The sequence below is a fragment of the Oncorhynchus mykiss genome, chromosome 3 (genome assembly GCF_057628025.1).
Source record: "Oncorhynchus mykiss isolate SJ-2025 chromosome 3, ASM5762802v1, whole genome shotgun sequence".
Lineage (NCBI taxonomy): Eukaryota > Metazoa > Chordata > Actinopteri > Salmoniformes > Salmonidae > Oncorhynchus > Oncorhynchus mykiss.
In genome coordinates this window covers 25,628,707-25,644,400 of record NC_143024.1, presented here as the reverse complement: position 1 = coordinate 25,644,400, position 15,694 = coordinate 25,628,707, and the positions used below count along the sequence as shown (strand labels likewise).

General features: G+C 42.9%; 1 protein-coding gene across 3 annotated transcripts in view; it reads right to left on the bottom strand.

Annotated features, from left to right (window-relative positions):
- The window catches only part of LOC110510617 (intermediate conductance calcium-activated potassium channel protein 4), a 43,084-nt gene that overhangs the window by 12,942 nt on the left and 14,448 nt on the right, over positions 1 to 15,694 (bottom strand). For all 3 annotated transcript variants that reach the window (XR_016493166.1, XM_036975405.2, XM_090226325.1), the window contains exons 3-6: positions 15,128 to 15,591; positions 13,267 to 13,402; positions 5,893 to 6,003; positions 3,374 to 3,495 (exon numbers count right to left, since the gene is read on the bottom strand). Coding sequence is in view for 2 of the 3 variants with exons in the window: in XM_036975405.2 (XP_036831300.2) it covers positions 3,374 to 3,495; positions 5,893 to 6,003; positions 13,267 to 13,402; positions 15,128 to 15,591 (833 nt within the window). In the remaining variant the exon portion in view is untranslated. The remainder of the gene's footprint in view (positions 1 to 3,373; positions 3,496 to 5,892; positions 6,004 to 13,266; positions 13,403 to 15,127; positions 15,592 to 15,694) is intronic.

The following is a 15,694-nucleotide window of genomic DNA, read 5'->3' as shown; positions in this document are numbered from 1 at the left end:
CTCAAAACTTTTGGCCACGACTGTACACCTTAGCCAAATACATTTAAACTCAGTTTTTCACAATTCCTGACATTTAATCCTAGTAAATATTCCCTGTCTTAGGTCAGTTAGGATCACCACTTTATTTTAAGAATGTGAAATGTCAGAATAATACTAGAAATAACTATTTATTTCAGCTTTTATTTCTTTCATCACATTCCCAGTGGGTCAGAAGTTTACATAGAATCAATTAGTATTTGGTAGCATTGCCTTTAAATTGTTTAACTTGGGTCAAACATTTCGGGTAGCCTTCCACAAGCTTCCCACAATAAATTGGGTGAATTTTGGCCTATTCCTCCTGACAGAGCTGGTGTAACTGAGTCAGGTTTGTAGGCCTCCGTGCTCGCACACACTTTTTCAGTTCTGCCCACAAATGTTCTATAGGATTGAGGTCAGGGCTTTGTGATGGCCACTCCAATACCTTGACTTTGTTGTCCTTAAGCCATTTTGCCACAACTTTGGAAGTATGCTTGGGGTCATTGTCCATTTGGAAGACCCATTTGCGACCAAGCATTAACTTCCTGACTCTGTCTTGAGATGTTGCTTCAATATATCCACATAATTTTCCTTCCTTGTGATGCCATCTAATTTGTGAAGTGCACCAGTCCCTCCTGCAGCAAAGCACCCTCACAACATGATGCTGCCACCCATGTGCTTCGCGGTTGGGATGGTGTTCTTCGGCTTGCAAGCCTCCCCCTTTTTACTCCAAACATAACGATGGTCATTATGGCCAAACAGTTCTATTTTTGTTTCATCAGACCAGAGTACATTTCTCCAAATAGTCCGATCTTTGTCCCCATGTGCAGTTGCAAACCGTAGTCTGACTTTTTTATGGCGGTTTGGAGCAGTGGCTACTTCTTTGCTGAGCGGCCTTTCAGGCTATGTTGATATAGGACTCGTTTTACTGTGGATATAGATACTTTTGAACCTGTTTCCTCCAGCATCTTCACAAGGTCCTTTGCTGTTGTTCTGGGATTGATTTGCGCTTTTCGCACCAAAGTACGTTCATCTCTAGGAGACAGAACGTGTCTCCTTCCTGAGCAGTATGATGGCTGCATGGTCCCATGGTGTTTATACTTGCGTACTATTGTTTGTACAGATGAACGTGGTACCTTCAGACGTTTGGAAATTGCTCCCAAGGATGAAGCACACTTGTGGAGGTCTATATATGTTTTTCTAGGGTCTTGGCTGATTTCTTTTGATTTTCCCATGATGTCAAGCAAAGAGGCACTGAGTTTGAAGGCAGGCCTTGAAATACATCCACAGGTACACCTCCAATTGACTCAAATGATGTCAGAAGCTTCTAAAGCCAGGACATAATTTTCTGGAATTTTCCAAGCTGTTTAAAGGCACAGTCAACTTAGTGTATGTAAACTTCTAACCCACTGAAATTGTGATACAGTGAATTATACTGTAAGTGAAATAATCTGTCTGAAAACAATTGTTGGAAATATTACTTGTGTCATGCACAAAGTAGATGTCCTAACCGACTTGCCAAAACTATAGTTTGTTAACAAGAAATGTGTGGAGTGATTGAAAAACTAGTTTTAATGACTCCAACCTAAGTGTTTGTAAACTTCTGACTGTATCTGATGTTGGAGAAGCTTCCATTGAAGAATACTCTCTGAGTTCTGTTTGATTAGTAACTCTCAAACCGTATGATGGCAGGTGATGTAAAGCCATAACAAGTTTTTTCAATACGAATGATGATCAATAACATCAAAGGCTGCACTGAAATCTAATAATACAGCTCCAACTATCATCTTACGATCCATTTATTTTAGCCAATCATCAGCCATCTTAGTCAGTGCAGTACAAGTTGAGTGCCCTTCCCTATATGCACACTGAAAGTCAGTAGTTAACTTCCCCTGGGGAGACTGGATGTGGCATCTGCAGGTTGACCCTTTTAAGTTTATCGTGTTTGGCTCTTAGATACTGTCAATAACTCAACATCCAGGAGCCCTGCTTTGTGCTCAGAATGGGTAGATTGGAGAAATGTCTGTTGCTCCAATGTTTTCAACGTTTAGGGTTGGAAAAAAAACTAAATTTAGATTCTAAGTTGGATGAAACCAGAACTGCCCCAGAATAAGAAAAACGGAAACCAATATTGCAGGGAACTTCCATCAAGCACTCATGTGCACTAAAATGTCCTAGTGGGGTTGCCAGAGCCAAAGAACCGATACATAAAAACCTGAAAAAGTACAAACAAAATTAGTCTCTAAATAGTAACTTAACTGATTTGGCTCTGTCTCCATTCCAAGGTGCTGGAAGTGTCTCCTCATGCTTTCTTTCCAACATGTATTTATAGTGGGTCTGCTAACTGTACAACAGGAAATGTAACCCCTCCACCCTAACAGGCATACTCTTTCTCTCCCACACATATGCACACACACACACACACACACACACACACACACACACACACACACACACACACACACACACACACACACACACACACACACACACACACTATTATGAAGTCCTGCTGCCTGATAATGACTCACATATTCACACGTCTAAGCTTCCTTGATCTCCAGTGAAAGAAGTCAGGCAACCCCACACCTCACTCCACTTGTTATTAGCAGGAAGGCTAGAATACATTGTCAAACAACAAGGATGAACAACAATGAAAGTAGACATGAGGAAGCAGGCAGAGGACGTCAAAGTTCCCAAGTGCTATTATGGAGAAGGAGCTGTCATTCAGATTCGTTTTTTCGTCAAAACACAAGCAGTTTTTTGTTAACTTTTCCAGTGTTTCTTAGTTGTGATTTGACTTCACATGATGGAAGTTCCTTCTTCTGAATTCCGTGTCAAATAAACGTTTCACTGTTTGTCAGATCACCATTGTCCAGCTCTTTTAGTCATGAGAGCTTTTGTAAGAGTGAGACTATGTTGTATGCTTTACTCTATTCTAAAATCAAACTGTACTATTGTCAGTGAGTGTATCCACTTGATTGATGTCTAAAGTCGATTTTACATAGTGGCCTAATCTTTTACCGAAAGGGGTGGAATGCCAAGCTTGTTTTGCTGGATCGTAGCATCCAAACAAAATAGACTCTGTTTAGTGTTGACAAAGAGTTAATGACCCATAAAACCATCACAACACACACACACACACACACACACACACACACACACACACACTTTAGCCTGCTTAGTGTTCTGAATGGTCTCTAAATGTACTGCTATTCTTCTGTTCTCCAGTGTTTCTGCAGAACAAATCTAGTCGAGATGAGATGTGTCAAGAAACCTGAAGATGCATATAGCAGTGGACAAACTTATGGCCAGCTCCCATCTGAAATACAAAGGTTAAACTGTGATGAGGACTTACACTCTGATGGCCTCCAGTAGGCACCTCTGGTGTCTGCGGTGCTCTCCACTGTTGCCCTTGGTCATGTTGGTGCGGTGCAGCAGCCAACACTCCCTCAGCACGTTGGCAGCAGCATGGCGGATCTGGGACAGACAGAGCACCAACATCTAGACCCAGTCAATCAAACGTGCAGCCCTAACGTGTACGTGTGTGACACAACACACTCCTTTGTACAGAATGACTGTCACAGCTGGAGATAAGAGTATATGGAACGGTGATGCATTAAGCTAACACTCATGCGTATAGAATTACCGCACTAACCGGAAGGATGACAGCATGTCATAGCATGGTGTCATCTTGGGGGCATGTTTATATCATGGTGCCACCTTGGGAGTATGTTCATATAATGGTGCCATCTTGGGAGGATGTTTAGATCATGGTGCCATCATGGGAGCATGTTTATATCATGGTGCCATCTTGGGCACATGTTTATATCATGGTGTCATCTTGGGAGCATGTTTAGATCATGGTGCCATCATGGGAGCATGTTTAGATCATGGTGCCATCATGGGAGCATGTTTATATCATGATGCCATCTTGGGAGCATGTTTAGATCATGGTGCCATCATGGGAGCATGTTTATATCATGGTGCCATCATGGGAGCATGTTTATATCATGGTGCCATCATGGGAGCATGTTTATATCATGGTGCCATCTTGGGAGCATGTTTAGATCATGGTGTCATCTTGGGAGCATGTTTAGATCATGGTGCCATCATGGGAGCATGTTTATATCATGGTGCCATCTTGGGAGCATGTTTATATCATGGTGCCATCTTGGGAGCATGTTTATATCATGATGCCATCATGGGAGCATGTTTATATCATGGTGCCATCTTGGGAACATGTTTATATCATGGTGCCATCTTGGGAGCATGTTTAGATCATGGTGCCATCTTGGGAGCATGTGTATATAATGGTGCCATCATGGGAGCCTGTTTATTTGCTGATTAAACTGCTGTTATGAAGTGAGAGGTAGTCCATGGTTAACGTTGATGAAAACAATGTTGCCTAGTGCAGAACTGGGTCAGGCGGGATGGACTGTACACTAATGTTTGCTACTCGACGGTGTTTGCTAAAAACACAAACGGATGTATGCGTACCCGTCATACAGGGAATAATATTTGAGGATGTGAATAGGCATCAGTGGGCCATATGTTGGTTACGGAAACATATTCCTCTTGTTTCTCTTTGATTCTATTAGTGTCTGCTCTCCTTCCTGACGAGGACACTGTAACTGCCCTGCTATCTGAGCTTGGTGATGTCACTACAGCCAGGCGTTGTCTTGTGTTGTCCTCTGTGTGGGGTTATTATTAGGGGCCGTCAGGGGCCGTGCCCAGATGTCTTTCCTTATTCTTCCTGTCAACGTAAATCAGGGCAACGACGGACAACACCGCAGGGACGCACACACACACACCAAACAACTACAAACAGACATAAGGATGCACCCAGTGAGAGGATGTGTTCAGTGCCAGGGAGGAAGTGGTTATATCCTCAGCAGACCTACAACCTCACATCCTCACACTGACAACACACTGCAGCCTGCAGCCAGGTATAGCCTACACCCTACACTGCCAACCTAGCGCTCAGCTAATGCTCAATCAGGTCAGTGGATTTCAAAGAATCCTGCCATACACTACTTGCATATTAGAGAATGATGGATATTGGGAAATGGATATGGAAATCATGCTAGCATCTTCCGTTGTGCTCGTTTATTTTCAGGTTGTTGATTCTTCTTCCCGGCGATAAGCAAACAGATGGATCCTGTCCGAGGCTTCAACATGAAGTAACCCCTCACCAACATACGCTTGCTCACTGTGTCCTCAGTTACGGCAGTGAGTACACACACACCATCTTATCCAGTTTCCTGTCGGTCCGAGCTCCCCATCCTGGCAGTCCCTTTCCTGACAGGGACACGATTATTTCCTCCTTTTGACGCCTTTTGGAGGCTAATAAGAGATTGGCGGGCCCCACCTCCCGAGCCCCCCCCCCCCCAGTCATTTTCCCACACTATCCTGTCCTCTGGAATGGCCTATTTAAGGAAAGAATAATATTATAAAAAGACTCCAAAGTCATAACACGCGTGCGACGTGGAAAATATCGCTGCATCCACCCAGGAGGCCTCATCTGTTGTGTCAAGGGTTTTGTTTTTCTTGTGAGACCGAGGGAACCTTTGAAGGGAGGTGGCTGCTTCCGGTTATCAATGCAGGACAGTGGTTTGGATCTTCACAGTATGTTTTTCTTGTCATTCAGTTATTGGAAATATGGGGATAAATGACTCCTTCCACTGAGAGACACCCACAACATGCTCATTCATTACTGTCATTATAGAGCCAGGTATTTTTACTGACCATGTGACCACCTGACCAGGAAAAACTCCCAGCCCTTGTAAAGGTTAGAACTAGGGCCCAGAGTTTTCCTGACTAGTTGGACACATGGGATATGGAAAAACTCTGGTGCAGTCGTTCTCCTCGTCTCACCCGTTTGGAGATCTGGATGTCCATCATGAAGAAGTGAACGTGTTTCTCTCCTTTGTTCAGTGCCAGCTTCTTGGTCATGACGGCCACCAGCATGGCGGTACAGGCCACACCCTGAGGACAGACATACAGACAGTCACACCACCGTCACCATGATTACCACCACCACTGTTTGTCATCCTCCTCGTGTCCCCTTGTGACCCGTAAGAGCGGGAGTCAGTCGGAATTCACAAAATGATCATGTCAACATTCAAAATCAGCCCTATAGTTTCAGGTTTGTTTGGCCAACATCAAGATAGACATCGCAATTTCTTTTCAAGAAGTTATGACATAGTTGTGACTTGCTATAACTTGTACAAATATGGTGGGCCTATTATGCCTATTTCGCCTAATAATACCAGTTACACTGAATTGACCTTATGTTTATGTGAGAGTGAAATGGTTAATCATATGCCACTGTGCCACTGATATAGTGGTATGGTTTACTCTGAGAATAGTAAACCATAAGGTCAACATTGTGCTATTGCTGGATAGGGAACAACTAAATGCTGACGAATGCTCAGGAACCCCACAGAGTGAATCTGTCATGTTCTGACCATAGTTCTTTTGTGTTTTCTTCGTTTTAGTGTTGGTCAGGACGTGAGCTGAGTGGGCATTCTATGTTGTGTGTCTAGTTTTCCCATTTCTATGTTTGGCCTGATATGGTTCTCAATCAGAGGCAGGTGTTAGTCATTGTCTCTGATTGGGGACCATATTTAGGTAGCCTGTTTTGTGTTGGGTTTTTGTGGGTGGTTGTTTCTTGTCTTCTGTCTTTGTGTCTATGCACCAGATAGGACTGTTTTGGTTTTTCACATTTGTTGTTTTGGGTATTTTGTAGTGTTCACGTTTATGGTCTTTATTAAACATGTTGAACTCTAACCACGCTGCGCTTTGGTCCGATCCTTCGTCCACAGAAGAAAACCGTTACAGAATCAGAGTGACTTGGCACTAAAAGTGACTATATTTCAGTGTGGTACAATAGTCTCAACACACTAATTCTTACTGTGTAATCTTAGATTACAATTCCAACCTATGGGGGAGGTTTAACATAGTTAATTTACAATTGAGAGCAATTTTATATCAATATGTACTGTAATTGCACAAAGCTCACAGTTGTACCAATGTGTATCTACCTACAACGTAATTGCATTGTACCTGCCAGTGTAATTACTGAGGAAATACAGTACATGGTTTTAGAGACACAGTGTAATCATATCATTTAAAGATTAGACTGGTTTGAAAATGAACACCAATTTTTACCTGTTTTCCTTCCCTTGTTTGCATTAGTAAAAGAGAGAGAGAGATAAAAGTCTGATTAAAAAAGAACAATCATATTAGCATGCAGGCCAAGGCTCACAATGAAACACGGTTTACAGTCTGGACACAGAGATAATGCTAAGAGCCATTTGGATGGATAAATCACAAATCCTGCACTAGTCCCCTGTCCCCTCCTAAGAGCTCCCAAAATACTCTGCTGGCTTCCTAACATCAACCAGCCCACTCACTGGTACTGATATGGGCATGACTGGAACCAAAGATTCCATGTGAATCTGCACCAGTGTAATCTGGGAATTCTAAGAGGCACAACATCCTTTCCATGGATCCATTCACACCCCACTGATAGGATGTGTGGTGAGCACACTGCTCTGCTCACCTCCCCTACACAGCTGGGACACTACCAGAGAGGCAGGCTAGCCCAGGGTAGATGTGCTGAGCCTAGGGGTCATTGACAGCCGAGCACTACAGGTGTGAGTACTGCTTCACTCATTGTCCTAGAGAGCTGCTCTGTTGGGAGTAGGAAACTTTTTTTTTCTCAAGTCATGGGCACAGGTTGGCACGCCCTCCTGTTCCAGTGGTGCCAAAGGCTATAAACTACCTAAAAATGGAAATGGTGGAAAGTTTCCCCTTAAAAAAGGGGAAAGCTTATAAAAACAAGGGGAGAGGGAGAGAAAGAGGAGTGAAGGATAATTTTCCACTGTGTCAGGGAGGTGTCTCGGCCTGGCTCGCGCCCCTCTGCCGGTCTTGTGACTCTCCGTCGCTTATCTGCTCGGATCGGAAACGGACAGAGCTGAGGTGAGGCAGAGAGCCAAGTCCTTACAGCACAACAAGCAGAAAACACCCAGATACCTCCCTCCCTCTCCCTCTCCCTCTCTCTCTCCCTGTACTAGTCACATGGTCCTAAACCCTTCAAAGTGCAAGATCCTGTTGGTAGCATGCATGAGAAACCTGTCCCCTGCATGTCCCCTTATGATATATGGGAAAAACCTGCAAGTCTGTGGAAGTGTGAAAGTCCTTGGAGTCATTGTGAAAAACAATCTGCAGGGTGACAAACAAATCGATTCAATGATTCGCAAGGGAAGCAAAAAGTTGTTCTTCCTACGTCGACGTACCACAAATGGACCTGGTAGCCATCTGCACGGGCTATGTTCAACCCTGCCTAGAGTATATCGCAACATCTTGGCACAGCTCCTTGACTCAAACCCTCTCTGAACAACTCGAGCCCATACAGAAGCGTGTTTGCAGAACCATCCCTGGCACGGCATATCCTGGAAACAACAATGCTCTGACATCACTATCACCTGCCCTCACTTCATGAGAGAAGAGAGAAACTGTACCTTGATTTTCCTTTTTCCCTGTTCAAGTCCCCCTTCAGAGAACAGTTAGTTACCTGTCTGCCGAGGACAAGTGTCAGGCAGATCCACCTGCTCTCTATTCCACATGCCAGGACTGAGAGATATAAAAGTCGCCCATTCCATACAGTACGAGTCAAAAGTTTGGACACACCTTCTCATTCCAGGGGTTTTCTTTATTTTTACTAGTTTCTACATTGTAGAATAATAGTGAAGAAATCAAAAGTTTGAAATAACAAAAAAGTCTGAAACAAATCAAAATATATTTTATATTTGAGATTCTACAAAGTAGCCACCCTTTGCCTTGATGACAGCTTTGCACACACTTGGCATTCTCTCAACCAGCTTCATGAGGTCGTCACCTGGAATGCATTTCAATTAACAGGTGTGCATTGTTAAAAATGTATTTGTGGAATTTCTTTCCTTCTTAATTTGTTTGAGCCAATCAGTTGTATTATTGGGTGGTATGGGTGGTATAAGGAAGATCGCCCTATTTGGTAAAAAATAATAATAATTATGGCCAGAACAGCTCAAATAAGCAAAGAGGAATGACAGTCCATTATTACTTTAAGACATGAAGATCAGTCAATGGGGAACATTTCAATAAGTTTCTTCAAGTGCAGTCGCAAAAACCATCAAGTGCTATGAGGAAACTGGCTCTCATGAGGACCGCCACAGGAAAGGAAGACCCAGAGTTACCTCTGCTGCAGACAATAAGTTCATTAGAGTTACCAGCCTCAGAAATTGCTGCCCAGATAAATGCTTCACAGAGTTCAAGTAACAGACACATCTCAACATCAACTGTTCAGAGGAGACTGTGTGAATCAGGCAAATTCATATTTGAATTGCTGCAAGAAACCACTACTAAAGGACACAAATAAGAAGAAGAGACTTGCTTGGGCAAAGAAACACAAGCAACGGCCACTAGAAAGGTTGAAATCTGTCCTTTGGTCGGATGAGTCCAAATTTGCGATTTATGGTTCCCACTGACGTTTCTTTGTGAGACGCAGAGTAGGTGAACGGATGATCTCCACATGTGGGGTTCCCACCTTGAAGCTTGGAGGAGGAGGTGGGATGGTGTAGGGGTGCTTTGCTGGTGACACTGTCTGTGATTTATTTAGAATTCAAGGCACACTTAACCAGCATGGCTACCACAGCATTCTGCATCGATATGCCATCCCATCTGGTTTCCACTTAGTGGAACTATAATTTGTTTTTCAACAGGACAATGACTCAACACACCTCCAGGCTGCCTAAGGGCTATTTGACCAATAAAGATAGTGATGGAGTTCTGCATCAGATGACCTTGCCTCCACAATCACCCAACCTCAACCTAATTGAGATGGTTTGGGATGAGTTGGACTGCAGAGGGAAGGAAAAGCAGTCAACAAGTGCTCAGCATATGTGGGAACTCCTTCAAGACTGTTATAAAAGCATTCCAGGTGAAGCTGGTTGAGAGAATGCCAAGAGTGTGCAAAGCTGTCATTATGGCAAAGGGTGGCTACTTTGAAGAATCTCAAAAATAAAATATGTTTTGATTTGTTTAACACTTTTTTGGTTACATGCTTCTATTTGTGTTATTTCATAGTTTTGATGTCTTCGCTACTATTCTACAATGTAGAAACCAGTAAAAAATAAAGACTACCCCTTGAATGAGTAGGTGTGTCCAAACTTTTGACTGGTACTGTAAATTAACAAAACAAAACTTTGAGTCTCCTGAATGTACATATTGTCTTGAATTTCAACTTCAAAGTTTTGTTGTGTATGTATTGTAATATCCAATCAACTATGATTTGATATCCATGTATTTCAGTTTCATTGACTGCCATGTGGATATGAGTAAATTTTTTATCTCCCTCTATCTCTCCCTCTACTTCTCACTCTCCCTCTACCTCTGCATCTCCCTCTGCATTCCACTCTCCCTCACTCTCTCTACTCTCCTTTTCACTCCCCAGCTCCCTCTTATGCTCCATCTTCCACCCCCTCCAACCTCCCACCTCTCACTCTCCCTTTACTCTCCATCCCTCTCCATCTCCTTCTCAAATATTTTTTCCATTGTAAAAACCTATCAACTCTTTGTACTCAGCATCAACCTACTTAACTGAGATATTGGCCTATATTCTTACTGGTGAGGGTCCATTGTTTAGTAAACAATGGCAGTTGAATATGACAATATATCATAGTGAAACTCCTGTGTTCTTTTCTATGACAGAACAAGACCTGAAGTGTATTATTTAATGTCATTTCCATGGCACCAAGACTGCTTGAACATAAGAGTTACAGCACTTTCACAAATTTCAAATATGTTTACAGTGTTTCAAATGAGCTTTTTTTCTACTACGTGTGCCTTTCTTACCATTGGGTGTAACCAAAGTGTTTGAGTCACAGACATAACAATACATGAGTCAATGACCACACTGCCTGCTTTCGTCGTTGGACAAGAGAAAGGTCATATGTTATCATGTAGAGCACATTGGGGCTGCATTCTGTAAGAAACGTGCTATGAAAATAAAGTTCAATATTATCAGTGCCTGTACTCTTTGAGTTCACCCATAAAACCCACTGTAACCTTTCACATCTCCCCACCTCTGCTCAGTGCCGAGACATCTACATAACAACTACTCCAGTGTGTGTGTGTGTGTGTGTGTGTGTGTGTGTGTGTGTGTGTGTGTGTGTGTGTGTGTGTGTGTGTGTGTGTGTGTGTGTGTGTGTGTGTGTGTGTGTGTGTGTGTGTGTGTGTGTGTGTGTTTGTACGTGTGTGTGTGTGTGTGTGTGTGTTTGTACGTGTGTGTGTGCGTGCGCGTGTGTGTCTGTGTGTTTGTACGTGTGTGTGTGTGTGTGTCTGTCTGTGTGTGTGTCTGTGTGTTTGTACATGTGTGTGTGTGTGTGTGTGTGTGTGTTTGTACGTGTGTGTGTGTGTGTGCGTGCGCGTGTGTTTCTGTGTGTTTGTACGTGTGTGTGTCTGTGTGTGTCTGTGTGTGTCTCTGTGTGTGTGTGTGTGTGTGTGTGTGTCTGTGTGTGTGTGTCTGTGTGTGTGTCTGTGTGTTTGTACATGTGTGCGTGTGTGTGAGCGTGTGTGTGATGAGAGAGTGCCTGGTACTAGAGAATCACTTCTCTGACCCATAAACAACCAAGACATCATCAGGCATTCTCCCCTGAATATGTCAAATACAGGCTGATAGTGGGGTAAACAATAATAATAATACTATTACAGTGTTACATTTTCAGAATAGAATAGAAAAGCTTCAATATGAAAAATACAGCTACTGCACTTTAAGACATCATAGCATGCACTGGCAACACACAGGGGGCACATGCTGACATTGTAAGAATGCCATCATGGAAGATAATAGAGAAAGAAGCAGTACTGTACATGGCGTGCTCTCTGCATGTACCCAGCAACTAGCCGCCAGCATCAAAGTCAATATCGGGACTGGGTGGCACCAAGCACCACTGTATTTCTACTGTAAGTAAGTCACTTTCTGCAGCCACTTCAATGTAATAGGTACTTACAAAACAACCAACTAGAGAGCACTGACTAGTGTTTCAGTTTCCCTCTATTCTTCTTAATTTGATCACCCTGTTGCAGAATAACCTTCCTGCAATGCAGTGTATCTGAGGTTTAAAAAGGCTTCTGAAGTTTGTCATTTCCACCTTGAAATTTCAGACATGATTTTCCCTTACGAAAAATGTATCAACCCTTACAAAAATGTCCATTAATTATAATCCATATAGTAATTCACATTTCCTGTTGTTGCAGGATTATTTCCCTGCTGTAGAAAACTGGCTCAAATTTGTATCATACATCTGTACACCTGCAGAGACATGAAGCCATGTACAGTACATGTACAGTTCCTTGCAAAATGATTCATCACCTTTGTTGTATTTCCTATTTTGTTGCATTACAACCTCAAAATTAAATTGATTTTTATTTGGATTTCATGTAATGGACATACACAAAATAGTCCAAATTGGTGAAATGAAAAAAAATAACTTGTTTCAAAAAATTCAAAACTGAAAAGTGGTGCGTGCATATACTGTATATTCACCCCCTTTGCTAGGAAGCCCCTAACTAAGATCTGGTGCAATCAATTACCTTCAGAAGTCATATAATTACTTAAAATAAAGATAAAATAAAGTCCACCTGTGTACAATCTAAGTGTCACACGATCTCAGTATATACAGTTGAAGTCGGAAGTTTACATACACTTAGGTTGGAGTCATTAAAACTCGTTTTTCAACCACTTCACAACGTTCTTGTTAACAAATTATAATTTTGGCAAGTCGGATAGGACATCTACTTTGTGCATGACACAAGTAATTTTTCCAACAATTGTTTACAGACAGATTATTTCACTTATAATTCACTGTATCACGATTCTTATTTCTTGTTATTTTCAGAATTTAAAATATTTTGCATCTTCAAAGTGGTAGACATGTTGTGTAAATCAAATTATACAAATCCCCCAAAAATATATTTGAATTCCAGGTTGTAAGGCAACAAAATAGGAAAAATGCCAAGGGGGTGAATATTTTCGCAAGCCTCTGTATGTTATTTAGCCTGTCTACTTTACAGTAATGTTCTGCTTTAAAAAGCCATTGTAACCTTTAAGATACAGGCTTTATCATGCTTTGACATTCAGGCTAGAAATGTTATTTTCCCTATCTCTCCATTCCCCATATAGTTACCATGACTCCATATAGTTACCATGACTCCGGTGAAGAGGCACACCACTTTGCCACAGCTGGTTTTGGGGGACACGTCCCCGTATCCCACGGTGAGGAAGGTGATGGCAATGAGCCAGAGAGCTGTGTCCATACGACCAGTCTCCTCCTGTGTCTGCCTGTAGAGGGCCACACACCCTGGGGTCACTCACTACATACACAGATACATATGTCTTACATGAAGATATTCATAGATTTTATCAATATTATCTAGACATTACATTACTAACAAGATCAGACCAATGGGTAAGACAAAAGCAGATATATTAAGTTGTCAAATCTGATTGTCAAGAACTCCAGTCACCCAAGTCATAGACTGTTCTCTCTGCTAAGCGGTACCAGAGCACCAAGTCTAGGTCCAAAATCCTCCTTAACAGCTTCTACCCCCAAGCCATAAGACTGTTTTACAATTAATCAAATGGCCAACCGGACTATTTGTATTGAACCCCCCCCCCCCCCCCTTGCTGTTTATTATCTAGGCATAGTCACTTTAACCCTACCTACATGTACAAATTACTTTGTCTAAACTGTACCCCCGCATATTGACTCGGTACCAGTACCCCCTGTATACAGCCTTATTATTGTTATTTTATTGTGTAACAATTTTTAGATTTTTTTACTTTAGTTTATTTAGTAGATCTTTTCTTAACTTTATTTTCTTAAAACTGCATTGTTGGTTAAGGGCTTGTAAGGAAGGATTTCACGGTGATTATCTGTTTATATGGCAGTGGCTGTGGGGTCAGGGAAGGTCCTGTTTCAATTCCAGGAAAGAGAAAATAGAAGTTGAATTGTCTGGACAGATGGTGAAACTGACTCAAAAATGAGCTGACTTTTGTAAGTTGTTGTTTTCTCAGAATCTATTTCAAGACCATTCCAATTCAGTGTTCATCTTAAGTCTTCTATTGCCTACAGGGAAGTTATAATGCATTATACCTTTTGGGTGTTACTCAGAAGTTTTACAATCTGTCAATCATCAGATAGTATAACCAAAACGTCAGTTTGTTTAACATGCAGCTTGATTAATTAACATGTTTGATTTCTCTATGTAACTGAGATCTAAGAATCCCATCCCATTGTAGGTTCAGCCTAAACAAATGACATCACATTGGCCACAAGCCGACTTCAGAGGCCTAGGACGGTATGTGTTGGCTCGCAATGAAGAGTCATTTGTCGGAGTAACTCAACAGAAAACGATCTACATTGAATCTGTTATTAGACATCCTTTCCGAATGGGGAACTCAAATTGACCATCAATATTTGAAGTAGAGTGATCAATTGATTGCCCCAGTCTGTTTGTAATAAACTGTGTAGGGGTGTATGTGTATGTGTGCGTGTTTCTGTGCTGGCAGTAGTAATGTGTTATATTTATATTTAGGCAAACTGTTTTTATCTGTCACTGTGTGTCCTCATTTTCTGTTCTGTCTATCACACAGACGTCTGTTTGTGCCTGTGTTTCTCAAACAGGAGAGTGTGTGTGAGTCATGCATGAGATGTGTGTGTGTGTGTGTATGAGAGAGAGAGAGAGAGAGAGAGAGAGAGAGAGAGAGAGAGAGAGAGAGAGAGAGAGAGAGAGAGAGAGAGAGAGAGAGAGAGAGAGAGAGAGAGAGAGAGAGAGAGAGAGAGAGAGAGAGAGAGAGAGAGAGAGAGAGAGAGACAGAGAGAGAGAGAGAGAGAGAGAGAGAGAGAGAGAGAGAGAGAGAGAGAGAGAGAGAGAGAGAGAGAGAGAGAGAGAGTCGTGCGTGAGTCGTGCGTGTATGTATGTGTGTGTGTGTGAGCATGAGGTATGTATGTGTGTGTGTGTGAGCATGAGTGTGTGCCAGCATGTGCACGCCCCTCTACCCTACCTCTCACACAGCGTGAGCATCCAGGAGGCGATGAGCCAGAACAAGAAGATGAACACCATCAGCGTGCGCGCTGGGTACTTGTTCATCAGCACCTTGAGCACGAAGCGGAACGTGAAGTTGATGTTGTTGAGCGAGCCGATACTCCTATAGGAGGCACTGAGCAGCACCTTGCTGTGCAGTAGGATCGTCCTGTGGACCAGGTACAGCCTGAGGAACATCAGTGCCGACAGTAGCAGCTCTGTGTCCAACAGCACCTCCCCGTGGCGGGAGGACACACACAGCGGCGCCGAGTTGGAGGAGTTGACCTCTACCCCCTCCCTGGCGATGGGTGCAGGGATGCCCACCTCCCAGTAGGTGCCCACAGGATGGATGGCACAGACCAGCAGCTCCAGGGAGATGCCCAGCACCCTGCGGCTTGTCATGGCGATGCGCCAGTCCACCTGGTTGTGGTCAATGATGAAGAGCTGGAGAAAAAAGAGAGGGGTCGGGACAGGGTCGAGAGAGAGAAAGGGATGAGGGTGAACGGAAGAGCCAGAGGGAGGAGGAGAGTTAGAGGGAGAGAGGGGG